The sequence below is a fragment of the Lactuca sativa genome, chromosome 6, assembly GCF_002870075.4.
Source record: "Lactuca sativa cultivar Salinas chromosome 6, Lsat_Salinas_v11, whole genome shotgun sequence".
Taxonomy (NCBI): domain Eukaryota; kingdom Viridiplantae; phylum Streptophyta; class Magnoliopsida; order Asterales; family Asteraceae; genus Lactuca; species Lactuca sativa.
Window position 1 is genome coordinate 160,056,490 of NC_056628.2, and position 15,828 is coordinate 160,072,317.

At 36.5% G+C, this 15,828-nt stretch overlaps 3 protein-coding genes across 3 annotated transcripts; all 3 read left to right on the forward strand.

Moving 5' to 3' along the window:
• The first annotated feature begins 373 nt into the window (after nt 1-373).
• On the forward strand, nt 374-2,158 carry LOC111904478 (probable (S)-N-methylcoclaurine 3'-hydroxylase isozyme 2). Its single transcript, XM_052764493.1, has 2 exons — nt 374-1,372; nt 1,472-2,158. The coding sequence occupies exons 1-2, from the start codon at nt 374-376 to the stop codon at nt 2,087-2,089; spliced, it is 1,617 nt and encodes a 538-aa protein (XP_052620453.1). The 3' UTR covers nt 2,090-2,158.
• Nucleotides 2,159-5,685: 3,527 nt separating this feature from the next.
• Nucleotides 5,686-7,575, forward strand: LOC128126908 (uncharacterized). Its single transcript, XM_052765080.1, has one exon. It carries the CDS (start codon nt 5,686-5,688, stop codon nt 7,573-7,575), a length of 1,890 nt encoding a protein of 629 aa, XP_052621040.1.
• Nucleotides 7,576-9,741: 2,166 nt separating this feature from the next.
• On the forward strand, nt 9,742-13,652 carry LOC111904489 (probable (S)-N-methylcoclaurine 3'-hydroxylase isozyme 2). Its single transcript, XM_052765081.1, is given in 7 exon segments — nt 9,742-9,835; nt 9,926-9,948; nt 9,998-10,180; nt 10,263-10,583; nt 10,808-10,990; nt 11,844-12,779; nt 12,879-13,652. Coding segments are annotated over 7 exon segments (2,358 nt in total). The 3' UTR covers nt 13,497-13,652.
• The last annotated feature ends 2,176 nt before the right edge of the window (nt 13,653-15,828 follow it).

The window sequence follows — 15,828 nt, forward strand, 5'->3', positions numbered from 1 at the left end:
AATTGAGCCACAATCCACCGGAATGCACCACTTGACGGTTTATGCCCTTCCTTGAAATAGATCATCTTGGTCCAGACTTTGTGCACCATGTACAACTTCTCACACCATACATCTAACTAGATGACAAATCAACCTTTCATCAAATAAATGTTTCTATGTTGCCCTTGACAAAAGATATATTAGCTATTTATTTAAAAGATTTCTCTATTAACAAAAAACATAGACTTCATAAAATATTAGGGTTAGAAGAAACACAACCACATAACTGCATGCGTTGGCAGTGCTTGCGGAATGTCCGTGGTCCAAAATCAACCATCCCTGCTATATAACACAAGCAGGCTTCCTCATAAGTTGCCAGTCATTTATAGCATAAATGATACCAGAAATTGGATATAAGATTTATCTCACGATGAACACCTTGTTGTTGTGGTGGTGGGAAGTCGACAATGAGCTAGACAAGCTTGCCCGCACAGTTCTCACCATTTCAGTTCCGACACTACTACTTCTGTGGTACAAATGGATATCGTATTCCAGAAAGCGCATACCACCCTTCCCACCAGGTCCCTACGGCTTACCAATTCTAGGGTACCTCCCGTTTCTCGGCACCAACTTGCATGAAAGATTCACGGAGATGGCTCAACGTTATGGCCCCATCTTCAGTCTCCGGCTCGGAAGAAAGCTTCATGTTGTGGTGAACTCCATGGACCTAGTAAAGGTCGTGACTCGTGACCTGGACCAGACCATGGCGAACCGCAGTCCTCCATTAGCAGCGCTATCCATGAGTTACGGTGGGAACGATATTGCATGGTCCAACAGCGACACACACTGGCGTAACATGCGCAAGATTTTAGCAACCCAGCTTATAAGCGATAAAAATCTAAAAGCTTGTCAGAGTTTCCGAACATATGAAGTCAGAAGGCTGGTGAAAGAAGTTTACAGTAAGCTCGGAACAAAGATCGATATTAATGAAATTGCTTTCAAGACTGAGGTTAACGTTGTGACAAGCATGTTATGGGGTTGTAGCAAATTATCTGATGATGGGAACGATTCTAGCGCTATTGGAGATGGCTTCCGAGAAGTTGAGTTCAAGATTGTGGAGTTAATGATAGCTTCAAACATCTCTGATTTTCTACCTATCCTATCACGGTTCGATCTACAAGGAAGGCAGCGAGAAATGCAGAAGCAGCTGGAATATGTTGATCGTATATTTGAGAACATTATCCAAGGAAGAATGGAAGCAAACTCCAGAAAAAATGAGGGAGAAGCAGAGGAAGATCGAAGGAAGGATTTCGTCCAAGTATTACTCGAGCTTAAAGAACAGAAAGATGCTGCAATATCATTAGACATCATTAAAATAAAGGCCCTACTAATGGTAAGTCGATCTCCCTTTACATGTGTTACTTCATTCTATAACTATAAACAGCACTTATTCCACAAGACAAACTAATAAACGGAAACTGTACTATAATAGGACATAGTGCTTGCTGCTACAGACACAACATCGACAATGGTGGAATGGGTGATGTCAGAGATTTTGAATAATCCAGGTGTAATGAGAAAGATCCAGGATGAATTAACGGATGTTATTGGCATGAACGTTGTTCAAGAATCTCATCTGCCCAAATTAAAATATTTGGATGCAGTCATCAAGGAGACATTCAGGGTACACACTCCCGTTCCGCTCCTACTCCACAGATGCCCAGATGAATCATGCACTGTTGGTGGATACACCATTCCAAAGGGTACTATCGTCTATATTAACGTTTGGGCAATCCATCGGGATCCAATGAACTGGACCGATCCATTGGAGTTCAAGCCTGAGAGGTTCTTGATCGACAAATGGGATTACCATGGAAATAATTTCAAGTTTTTGCCGTTTGGATCAGGGAGAAGAATATGCCCAGGAATCTCACTTGGGGAGAAGATGTTGATGTATATATTAGCATCGCTGTTGCACTCGTTTGTTTGGAGCTTGCCAGAAGATGAAGAGTTTGAGCTTTCTGATGAGTTTGGACTTGTGACAAAGAAAAGGAAACCACTATTAGCTATACCCTCTAAAAGATTATCTGATGACAGCCTCTATATTTGATAGAGGATTATGGCTCAATAGTTAAAGGGTACTACTGTTTGAATAAAAAGGTCACCTGCTGTTAAGAGTGTCGAGAAAGGTGAAATCCGTTAGCTTCCCGTCTCCTCTTTTCTTGTAATTTGGTGTGGTAATAATATTTCTGCGAATTATGTATTTTCTTGCATATCATTTCATTTTCTGTTCATCAGATAGACAAACCAACTACGTGTACTATTGGTCATATATATATATATATATATATATATATATATATATATATATATATATATATATATATATATATATATATATATATATATATATATATATATATATATATATATATATATATATATATATATATATATATATATCCTAGAATTAAATTGATCCTTTCCAAAATAGTGGGATCATTCTTTGAAATATTACGTTTGTATAAATCATGAAAAAACAACTTTTTTGTAACCCATTGCATATAGAAAACGCATTTACGTTTGTAAAAATCATGAAAAAACAACTTTCATTGACTTTCCAACCTTTAACAAATATATTAATTATTTATGGGATGAAAACAAATAAGAAATCGTTGACATGTCAAACTAACAATTTTTTATGACCTAAAGTTTCTCTTTCATATTTAAACATGTTTCTCTTTTATATTTTAACATGTTTCTTTTGAAGGAATTAATCGCAACATCTGAAAATCTAGAGTTCATCACATAGGACGCGAGGCGTCAATAGGCTGATCATGTTTTTTGGGTTTTGGGTATATTTAATGGCCATTCCTCTTTATTTGAACCTCATTTGGTGCTTCTTTTGGGTGTTATGTTGATGGAATCAATTTGGAAAATTTATCCATTTAAATGTTATTGGCAATTAGATATGAGATTTGAAGGCGTGACTTAATGGATTAAGTCGAAATAAGCTTTGTAAACTAGGTTAGGTGTAGCGCGCCTTTAGGAGGCCTGGAGCGTCTTTGGAAATTTTGAAGATGCGTACGTTTAAGGGAGAAACCCGACTATTTTGACGTTTTATGGGCGTTGGGCACATTTGTTAAGTAAAGCGGCGACACTATTACCGGCGACAAGGGGCTTTACCGGCGACTTTATCAAAAGTAGCCGGTAAAGCTCCTTGTCGCCGGTAATAGTGTCGCCGCTAAAGGGTTGTCACCCGAATTCGCACTTTCTCCCTCTATTTCATCTCAACCGTTCGATGAGATATCCAATCCAACGGGTGGGGTGCTTTATCCTGTCAAACCTAATACCGGCGACACAGTTATCGCCGCTAAAGGGTTAAAAAGTCGCCGCTAATAGTCCACTAAAATTGACGCGGTACCCTTCCCTCCAGTTTGTCGCCGCTATTACTCATTGTCGCCGGTAAAGCCCCTGGTGTCGCCGCTCTTATCATCCGCAGATAAAAAAAAACGCACGCAGATAACCTCCCATCTTCATTTTCCTTTCTGTTTGCTTCCAATTTCCTTCACCATCTGGCCGATTTCCTCTTCAATCTACTTCTTCCAAGCAAATTTCTCTCAACATTGTTCCAAGCAAGTGTCTCTAGGTGTAGTTAAAGCTTTGGGATCAATTTCTACCTCAATTTCTTGAAGAAAGGTAAGTTTTTTTTTTGATGATTTCATTTTTATTTTGTATGAATTTCGATTTCTAGCTTTATGTAGTGATTGAATGATAATAAATTGTTCATATTCTTGTTTTTGGTGGTGTTGTTTTGAATTACAAGCAAGTTATTCAATTTTTTGTTTGTGGTTATTGAATTGCAATTAGTTGTATAGCTTCAAGTTGTATTTATATGTGAAATTATGTGAAAATTGTCATATGTGAAAATTAGATTGTATATTCCGTATTTGTTTGAATATATGTGAATTTGGTATATATATTCCAATGTATGTGTGTTTGATGTATATGTGGTATATTAGTATTTGGTAGAAATTATATGTATTTGTTATAAGTAGAATGTTATTGTGTGTATGTGAATGTATGTATGTTTGTTGTAAATGTGATATATGATTGTGAAACTTTTGTATTTGGTATAAATAGGATGTTATTATGTATATATGTGAAATTATGTGTATTTGGTTTAAGTAGGATGTTATTTTGTGTGTATTTGTATTTGGTGTATATGTGGTATATGTATGTAAAAGTATGTGAATTTCACCTTCTTATGTATTATGTAAAACTATGTGGTTTTAGTATAAGTAGGATGCTATAATTGAAAAAAAATAAAAATACATTATTTTTATAATTTGAAAAAAAAACACAAAAAAAAAACTATAAATTGTTTAAAAACTTATATAAAAAACTAGAAAGCTTCTAGTTTTTACCCAAGCTAACTCCAAACTAATTAACCAATAAGTTATATAGTTAACTTATAATTGGAAAAAAAACACAAAAAAAATTATAAAATTGTTTAAAAACTTATATATATTTTAATCTCGACGGTAAAAAAAACAACACAAAAACATAATATGTACGTAAAAGTATGTGAATTTCATGTTCTTATGTATTATGTAAAATTATATGGTTTTCTTATAAGTAGGATGCTATAATTGAAAAAAAAATAAAAATACATTATTTTTATAATTTGACAAAAAAAACAAAAAAAAACTATAAAATTGTTTAAAAACTTATATAAAAACTAGAAAGCTTCTAGTTTTCACCCAAGCTAACTCCAAACTAATTAACCAATAAGTTATATAGTTAACTTATAATTGGAAAAAAACACAAAAAAATTATAAAATTGTTTAAAAACTTATATATATTTTAATCTCGATGGTAAAAAAACAACACAACAACATAATATGTATGTAAAAGTATGTGAATTTCATATTCTTATGTATTATGTAAAATTATGTGGTTTTCTTATAATTGAAAAAATAAATAAATAATTAAATTATTGTTATAATTGGAAAAAAACACAAAAAAAATTATAAAATTATTTAAAAACGTATATATATTTTAATCTCGACGGTAAAAAAGAACAACACAACAACATAATGTCTATTATAAAATTGTTTAAAAACTTACAAGTAATTTTAATTAAAATTAATTAAAAAAATGCATAAATAAAAGTTTTTAATTTATTTTTTTCATTTCTTTATTACTTAATTTTTGTATTATTTTAGATGTAAAAAAATGTGGATTGGAAAAAAAAACAATGCTAATTCTGTATACTAAACTCTAAACCCAAAATTATGTTTTAGCAACATCATTTCTATTGATAAAAGCTGGACTACTAATCCATATCGAAACCATCCCGAGTTCCAAGCAGGACTCAAAGCTTTTATTGAGAATTCCAAGTCGCACCTTGATAGTAATGGTAAAATTAGATGTGCGTGTGAAAAATGTGATAACCGTTACTTCAAGTACCCGACTGCAGTTGAACGCCATATATTTATAAATGGTTTCAGTAAGGCGTACAAAATTTGGATCTATCATGGTGAATCTTTTATTCCTCCAGTCGTCTTGCCAAGTAACGAAATGGCTGATTTAATCGACGATGTGATGTGGGAGTCGAGAGAAAATGATACCAACCTCGATGAAGGAACCTCGAATACAAGGGGTAGCGGTGTGGATGACGATTTTGCATAGTTGTTGAAAGAAATGGAAACTCAATTGTATACTGGTTGCATCTTTTCTTCCCTTGAGTTTCTAGCAAAGTTAATGCATATTAAGGTGAACAACAAATGGACTGATAGTTCATTTGATCAACTCCTTGAGCTCTTGCAATTAGCATTTCCCAAAGGCAACAAGGTTCCCCTTTCACATTATCTAGCCAAAAAGAAACTAAAGTCTATTGGCCTGGGGTATGAGTCGATACATGTGTGCAAAAACGATTGTTGTCTCTTTTGGAAAGAACATGATTCATTGCAAGTTTGTCCCGTTTGTAAAGAGAGCCGATGGATCGATAAAAACACCAAGGGTAAGAAAGTACCTCATAAGGTGTTACGCTACTTTGCTGTGACCCCTAGACTACGATGTTTATATTGTTCGAGGCACACTGCCAAAAATATGATTTGGCATAGTACCAGACGTTCAGAAGATGGTGTGATGATTCATCCTGTTGATGGGGAACATTGGCAAGATTTTGATAAAAAATACCCCGACTTCTCGAGTGAACCCTGTAACGTACGCCTAGGTCTTTCAGCTGACGGTTTCAATCCATTTGGAAACATGTGTAATCCACATAGCACATGGCCGGTCATACTCACCACATACAATCTGCCACCCTGGCTTTGTATGAAAGAGTCATCATTCATGTTGACTTTGTTGATTCCAGGACCGAAAGCTCCAGGTAAGGATATGGATGTTTTCCTTAGACCATTGGTGGAAGAGCTTAAACATTTGTGGAACTCAGGCGTACGTATTAAAGATGCGGCGACAAACACATTCTTCACGATGAGAGCTATGTTGTTGTGGACAATAAACGATTGGCCAGCTCGTAGTAGTTTATCAGGTTGGAGTGGGCAAGGGTATAGAGCATGTGCTACTTGCAATGAAGACACTCCTTCGTACCGTGCAACAAACAAAGTCGTATATATCGGTCATCGTCGTTTCCTGGATGCTAATGATCCGTTAAGAAAGAGGTTGGACTTTAACGGGATGGAAGAGACAAGACCCGCTCCGAGACACTTTAGTAATATTGACATACAAGAGCAACTAGGTCGTCTACTAACTCGTAAACCGGGTAAACATCCTGAGCATGGAGGCGGGGAGCCAAAGAGGCAAGATTATGAGTTGAACTGGTCGAAACGAAGCATTTTCTTCGAACTCGAGTATCGGTCTTCTCTACAGTTGAAACACAACATAGATGTCATGCATGTCCAGAAAAATGTGGACGAGAGTTTGTTAGGTACTCTCCTAATGAACGATAAAAGCAAAGACACATCAAATGCACGAGAGGACTTGAGAATTCTAAACATTCGGAGAAATGAATGGTTGCAAAAAAATGGTGACAAGTTTCGTAGACCCCAGGCAAGATACTCTTTCACGAAATCTAGTCGACAACTCTTTTGTCAATTTATAAAAGAGGTTAAACTGCCGGATGGGTTTGGTTCTAACATTAGTAAGAAAGTGAACGATACCAATACTAACATTATTGGGTTGAAATCGCATGACCACCACATTCTTATGCAACGTTTGATACCGATTGGAGTAAGAGGGTTGTTAGACAAAGATACTTATACACCTATTGTAGACCTTTGTACGTTTTTCAAGCAACTTTGTTCCAGAACATTGAAGGTGGAGGATATGAGGAAAGCAAAAGTAGACATTATTGCAATCTTGTGCAAGTTAGAATTGATTTATCCTCCGGCGTTTTTTGACATTATGGTTCATTTACTTTTGCATTTACCTGATGAAGCAATGGCTGGAGGCCCGGTTTGTATGAGATGGATGTTTCCATTCGAGAGATATATGAAAAAACTAAAAAACTATGTCAGAAACAAGGCGAAGCCAAAAGGTTCTATAGCTGAGGGTTATGTTGCTGAATAAGCTTTATCATTTTGTTCAATGTACCTTCGAGATGTAAAGAATCGTCCGGAAAGAAATGTAGATGTTGTCATTGAAAAAACAAAGTTTTGGATGTTTGAGTCTAAATGTCGACCGACCAGCACAACTCAAATCAAAACTCTTAATTTAACGGAAATGCATAACATGGAATGGTTTGTATTGAATAGCTGTGAAGAAGTCAGACAGTATATCAAGTAATTAATCTTATCTCTAACTTTCATTCTTAATTTTTTATTTTATCTTTTTAAATCTATATCCTTTGGTCATCAACATAGGAAATTCAAATCTGAGCATCCCCAAAGTGATGAAAAGAGAGAATTTCGTAATTGGTTTCGTGAAAAGGTAATATAAGTTAATAAACAAATTTGTTTCACTGATCTAACGAATACATAATACATATTAATTTATAATTGTTAGGTTCATCAAATGAAAATAGAAAAATCTCCAGAATTCCACAAAGAGTTGTCGATTCTTGCAATGGACCCGCAAATGAATGCCTATTCTTACATCGCATGCATAGTCAATGGTGTTAGGTTTATGGTACTTAGTCGTGACACACAACGTACAACACAAAACTCTAGGGTTTTAGCGGTGGGTGAGAAAGGCGAGAAATATTATGGCCAGTTAGAAGAGATTATAGAGTTGAGGTATACACATGATTATTCAACTGTACTATTTCGTTGCAAGTGGTTTGATACTCGAACAGGAGTTATTTCTAGTGATTGTTGGAATAGTGTCTAAGGCTGCAACTATATTAGACAAGTATTTGATCCGGTTGTGCATGGTCCTTTTGGGTTGCCTTCACCATAGCAACTTGAAAGGATGATTTATTAAGAGAGAGTAAATATTATTAATATATTATGAGAATAATATAATGAATAATATATTTGTTATTTGATTAATATAAGTCATAGAATTAATTAGAATTAATTTGGTGACTTAAAGAGATTAATTAAATAAAGGGGTATAAACTGTCAATTGTTTGATAGTTAAGCTTTAGACTGTAAATCCATTTGGATATGGTATGGACGAATTCTAAGAGATTTAGGATAGCTAAAATCGTCCATATGAGTTATCTATGGAATGGATTTGGATAGCCTTAAGAGAAGATTATCCAATTAGGGTTTAGGTTGTAACCCTTAAGGAGTCTACAAGTATAAATAGACCCCATGGCATAGGGAATTCGATACATCTCCTAAAGTAAGAGAACCCTAGCCGAATTCCTTCCCTCTCCTCTCTCCTAAATCATTCTTCTTGCTATTGGTGTTTGTAGTCATTAGAGGAGTGACATTTGTGACTCTAGAAGCTCCAAGACCTCAAGATCAACAAGGAACTCAAAGGTATGATTCTAGATCTGTTTCAATGTTGTTATTTAACCTAATTAGTAATTAGAAGTCTTGGATTCAATGCATGTTTATTAGAAAGCCTAGATCCGAGCATTAGGGTTTTGCATGCGCTCATAGGAAAGTTCTTATGGCTAAAACCCATCAAGTTTCACCAGTATCGACACACGACGCGAAGCATACAAAGATGATCAACTCATATATGCGTCACAAGCCAAACAAGTGTTCTACATCAGAGAGCCAAACAATAACCATCAGTGTGTTGTCGAGCATGTTAATCATCGAAGTATTTGGGATCTACCATCGAACGATGACCTTGTTCAAAATGTTGACAATGTCTCACACGAAAATGTAGACGATGTCGATGTACTTCAAAATATCTCTTCATCCGATGCTCCACTTTTTATCGATTTCAGCATGTACTTTCAAAACATTCCTAGAGTCATTGTTGATGTAGAAAGTGCATCTGAAGTTCCTCCGCCAACTGGTAGAGTCAATGATGTTTCTGATTGCGAGACTGATTACGATGACACCGATTCTGACTATGATACCGAAGAAGACACTAAAGGATATGAGGAAGATTCTGATTAGAATAGTTCTTATGTAATGTGTATTTGTAATATGTGTTTGTAATATGAACTTTATTTGGATTTCTAGTTTAAATAGAAATGTTTATTCCTATCTAAATGTTTATTCCTATCTAAATGTTTATTTCTATGTAATGTGTATCCATAATAAAAATTGTATTTGTATATCTTATAATTTTTCAGGAAATGATGAGAGTGTGGCTGTATTTATGTTTACCATGGTTGTTGTCATGGGTCGTGGACATGGGGGAGACGGAGCTGAGGACCCACCTTTCCCAGGTGGTAGAGGTCCTAGCCAGCACGAGCAGGACGGTAAGTCTTATCATGAATTTTTATTTACTATTTTTGTTCAATTATCATAAATTAAATGTCGTTTCTAATAATTTTTAATTACATTTGTAGTTGAGGAATGTGCCCGAAGGAAAGTTCGAGGAAAAGCAAAAAAATATAAAGCTTGAAAAAGCAATCTTGTAGAACCAGGGGAAACCAATAGGCATGCAATATGATAGGGATATCACATTTAATCCCGTAGGAGAGGCGGGAGATATGTTTTCCCGAGAAGTTGGGAAAACAATGTGGCAGATGGTCCCTTTCGACAAATGGAGTTGGAAAAGATTTTCCCCTAATATAAAGAACACTGTATTACAACATTTAGCGGTAATTATTTATTTAAATATATTTTATAGGTTTAACTATAATTGTTTTTTACTTGGTTAACTTTTTTTTATTGTAGACAAAGTTTGATCTCAATCAAATGTACGAGGATGCACAAGCTACTCTATTGACAGAGAGTTTTCAAGCAGCCTTGTTAAAAGGTTTTCGAGAGTGTAAAGCCGACGCAAAAGAATATTTCAAGAGGGTCGGAGGGTATGAAGATATCCCGAGAGCATTGGCAAATCCTCCGGATGGTATGCTTGTTGATAACTGGGAGAAGACAGTTGAGTATTTTCAAACTGACAAACACAAAATTGCTTCAGAAAGAAGCAAAAAAATCCGTGAAAAGCAAACAACTGTGATTCGTGGGGGTTCGAGCTCGTATAGCAGTACTTGCTATAAGAAGGTACCGTACAATACATGTAATTATTTATTTAAAATATAATCTATTTTTTAAACTTAAACAGAACCTTAAGAGAGTGGAAACATTTCGCAAAGCTCATACCGATAAGAATGGTGTATTTGTTACTGCTGAATCGGAACAACAATATGTAAGTATTTAATTATAATTTTATCATATATTTAAATGTTTATTTATACTTAATTGTTAGTCACTTTTGGGAGTTACAGAATCGGTTAGTTGAAGAGCTGTTAGAACAAACTCAAGGTGAAAGTGAGTTAACGCCAACTCAAAAAAGAGCTACGTTCAAGAAAGTATTAGGAGAGCGATGTGGCCACATTAGAGGCATTGGCCGCAAACCTTCTGGTCTCCCGACGATTCCACAGCCTTCGCAACCATCACAACCATCACAGGTAAAATAGTAATCTACTTTAGCATCGTAAAATGTATGTTGATTTGGTAGTTTTGGTTTTGTGGTGGTTATTTGCTAAAAAGTTTGGTAATTTGGTTTTTGTCCCAAGTGCAAAATATAGCAATGTACTTTGGTTTTCTATCTTTGTTTAAAAATAGCAATGCATTTTGATAGTTTTTGTTTATGTTTGATGATCTAACTTATAAGTTTATATATATATATATATATATATATATATATATATATATATATATATATATATATATATATATATATATATATATATATTGTTATTAATTATGTAGTTGGAAAATCTTCGTGCAATGCTCGCCGACCCGGCATGTAGGGATGAGTTTTATTCATTTTTTCAATCCCAAAATAATCAAGGAAATGATGGGAACGGCGATGAGGGTATGTGAGAATGAGTTTTATTTGCATATGTTGTCTCGTTTTGCTACTTGGTAGATTGTAAAAATTTTGTTGTTTTGCTACTCGGATATTATGACTTTTGATATTTAATTGTATTTTGGATGTTTGTTTGTAATTTCCATTGACACTATTATGTTTGATATTTAATATGATGTTTGTTTTGTAATTAGCGTCGACACTATTGGTTTTGATATTTAATCGAATATTGTTATTATCGGCGACACTTTTACCTGCGATATTATCACCGGCAACGAAAATCATTATTTAAAAAAAATTGAAAAAAATTACCGGCGACGCTTTTATCGGCGACAGAACTCATTACCGGCGACAATTTTGTCGGCGACTCTTTTACCGGCGACAGACTTATTAGCGGCAACAATGATCATTAGCGGCGACATACCAATAGCGGCGACTATTATCATTAGTATTACCGGCGACTTTTGGGACTTTTACCGGCGACTTTTGTCGCCGGTAATGGCCTTTTTCCTTGTAGTGTGAGGTACAAATGGATATCGTATTCCAGAAAGCGCATACCACCCTTCCCACCAGGTCCCTACGGCTTACCAATTCTAGGGTACCTCCTGTTTCTCGGCTCCAACTTGCATGAAAGATTCACGGAGATGGCTCAACGTTATGGCCCCATCTTCAGTCTCCAGCTCAGAAGAAAGCTTCATGTTGTGGTGAACTCCATGGACCTAGTAAAGGTCGTGACTCGTGACCTGGACCAGACCATGGCGAACCGCAGTCCTCCATTAGCAGCGCTATCCATGAGTTACAGTGGGAACGATATTGCATGGTCCAACAGCGACACACACTGGCGTAACATGCGCAAGATTTTAACAACCCAGCTTATAAGCGATAAAAATCTAAAAGCTTGTCAGAGTTTCCGAACATATGAAGTCAGAAGGGTGGTGAAAGAAGTTTACAGTAAGCTCCGAACAAAGATCAATATTAATGAAATTGCTTTCAAGACTGAGGTTAACGTTGTGACAAGCATGTTATGGGGTTGTAGCAAATTATCTGATGATGGGAACGATTCTAGCGCTATTGGAGATGGCTTCCGAGAAGTTGAGTTCAAGATTGTGGAGTTAATGATAGCTTCAAACATCTCTGATTTTCTACCTATCCTATCACGGTTCGATCTACAAGGAAGGCAGCGAGAAATGCAGAAGCAGCTGGAATATGTTGATCGTATATTTGAGAACATTATCCAAGGAAGAATGGAAGCAAACTCCATAAAAAATGAGGGAGAAGCAGAGGAAGATCGAAGGAAGGATTTCGTCCAAGTATTACTCGAGCTTAAAGAGCAGAAAGATGCTGCAATATCATTAGACATCATTAAAATAAAGGCCCTACTAATGGTAAGTCGATATCCCTTTACATGTGTTACTTCATTCTATAACTATAAACAGCACTTATTCCACAAGACAAACTAATAAACGGAAACTGTACTATAATAGGACATAGTGCTTGCTGCTACAGACACAACATCGACAATGGTGGAATGGGTGATGTCAGAGATTTTGAATAATCCAGGTGTAATGAGAAAGATCCAGGATGAATTAACGGATGTTATTGGCATGAACGTTGTCCAAGAATCTCATCTGCCCAAATTAAAATATTTGGATGCAGTCATCAAGGAGACATTCAGGGTACACACTCCCGTTCCGCTCCTACTCCACAGATGCCCAGATGAATCATGCACTGTTGGTGGATACACCATTCCAAAGGGTACTATCGTCTATATTAACGTTTAGGCAATCCATCGGGATCCAATGAACTGGACCGATCCATTGGAGTTCAAGCCTGAGAGGTTCTTGATCGACAAATGGGATTACCATGGAAATAATTTCAATTTTTTGCCGTTTGGATCAGGGAGAAGAATATGCCCAGGAATCTCACTTGGGGAGAAGATGTTGATGTATATATTAGCATCGCTGTTGCACTCGTTTGATTGGAGCTTGCCAGAAGATGAAGAGTTTGAGCTTTCTGATGAGTTTGGACTTGTGACAAAGAAAAGAAAACCACTATTAGCTATACCCTCTAAAAGATTATCTGATGACAGCCTCTATATTTGATAGAGGATTATGGCTCAATAGTTAAAGGGTACTACTGTTTGAATAAAAAGAAGGTCACCTGCTGTTAAGAGTGTCGAGAAAGGTGAAATCCGTTAGCTTCCCGTCTCCTCTTTTCTTGTAATTTGGTGTGGTAATAATATTTCTGCGAATTATGTATTTTCTTGCATATCATTTCATTTTCTGTTCATCAGATAGACAAACCAACTACGTGTACTATTGGTCATATATATATATATATATATATATATATATATATATATATATATATATATATATATATATATATATATATATATATATATATATATATATATATATATCCTAGAATGAAATTGATCCTTTCCAAAATAGTGGCACTCCCTAGTACGCTTAGCGTACACACGTCTGCATGGCGTACTCCCCTAAAACCCAAGTTACGAAAATGCAATAGGGCCCTCATTGCACTCTTTATTTTACTTAGGTTCCAAATTGCAATATAAGTAATATATAGGGTCAAAATTAGATGTACCTCATCATCAGATGTACCTCATCATCAGGATGTTACAACTCTCCCCCACTTGACTTAGACTTCATTCTCGAAGTCTGCTATAGTGAATAACTCAGGGTAATGCCTTCTTATTTTAGCCTCCAACTCCCAGTTCCACTTTGAGCCTCTCCAATGTTGCAACTGAACCTTTACCAAAGGTATCTCTTTGTTGTGCATGATCTTCATCTTTCTTTCCAAAATAGCTACCGGCCTCTTAATATAATTCAGTTGCTCATCGACCTGAATATCATTCAAAGGAACCATTGTCTCGCTATACAACACACACTTCTGCAACTGAGAGACATGGAAATTGTTTTGGATCTAACTGAGCTCACTTGGCAAATCCAACCAATAGGCCACCCTTCCTATCCTGGTGATCATACGGAAAGGTCCAATATACCGGGACCCAATTTCCCCTTCTTCCTAAAATGTATCACACCCTTCTAGGGAGAGACCTTCAGGTGAACCATATCACCGACCTGGAACTTAACTCTTATTAGCGCCGGTCGGCATAGCTCTTCTGCCGAATCTGAGTGGTCTTTAGTCTTTGATTGGTCTTCTGAATAAGATCCGTGGTATGAATGATTACTTCGGTCCTTCCCATGAACCTATGACCAACCTCCCCTAAACAAACTAGGGTACGACATCTCCGACCAGACAAGAGCTCAAATGGTGGGGCACCAATGCTGGAGTGATAGTTGTTGTTGTAGGAGAAATCCGCAAGAGGTAGGTAGGAATCCTAACTCTCCCCAAAATCAATAACACAGGCCCACAACATATCCTTAAGGGTCTATATAGTCCGCAAACTCTAGCCGTCAGTCTGCGGATTATATGTAGTGCAGAAATGTAATATCATGCCCAATTCGTCGTGAAACTTCTGCAAGAAACGGGAAATGAACCGAATATCTCGGTCTTTAACAATGGAGACTGGAATCCCATGACGAGCAACGATCTCCCAGACATTTACATCAGCCAACTTTTTGGTCGAAGAGCTCTCCCGGATGGCCAAAAAGTAGGCACTCTTGGTCAATCGATCCACGATGACCCATATAGTATCAAAACCATTGGCCTTTATTGGCAACTTAGTGATAAAATCCATGGCGATCTATTCCCACTTCCACATAGGAAAATCAAGAGGCTGCAGCTTGTCATGCGGCCTTTGATGCTCGGCTTAGACCATCTTGTAGGTCAAGCACCTCTAAACATACCATGCCATCTCTCTCTTTATACATGGCCACAAGTAACTGAATCTCAAATCCTAGTAAATCTTAGTGGCCCCGAGTGTATAGAAAATTGAGACTTATGAGCCTCCTCCAACATTTTCTGCCTTATCCCAGCCGAAACTGGAACACAAACTCGACCACACCGGGTCAATATCCCTCAACTATTAATGAAAAACCTGTCGATCTCACCTCTAATCCTCTCTTGTTTCTACTTCTCTTTCTGAACCCCTCTTCCTGAGCCTCTCCGATCAAACCCAACAACGTAGAATCAATGGATATCCTCATACACAGCTCCCTAAATGAAGACTTGGCCGACTTATGTCTTAGTGCATCCATTACTACATTCTCTTTACCTAGACGGTAAAGGATCTCACAGTCATAATCCTTGACTACGTACAGATATCTATGTTGCCTCATGTTCAGGTTCACTTAATATATAAGATATCTCAAAGTCTTGTGATTTGTATAGTAAGTAAAACGGACCCCATAAAGATAATGTCTCCAAATCTTGAGGGAAATCACTACTGCCCCCAACTCCAGATCATGTGAGGGATATTGCGTCTCATGCGGTTTCAGCTGCCAC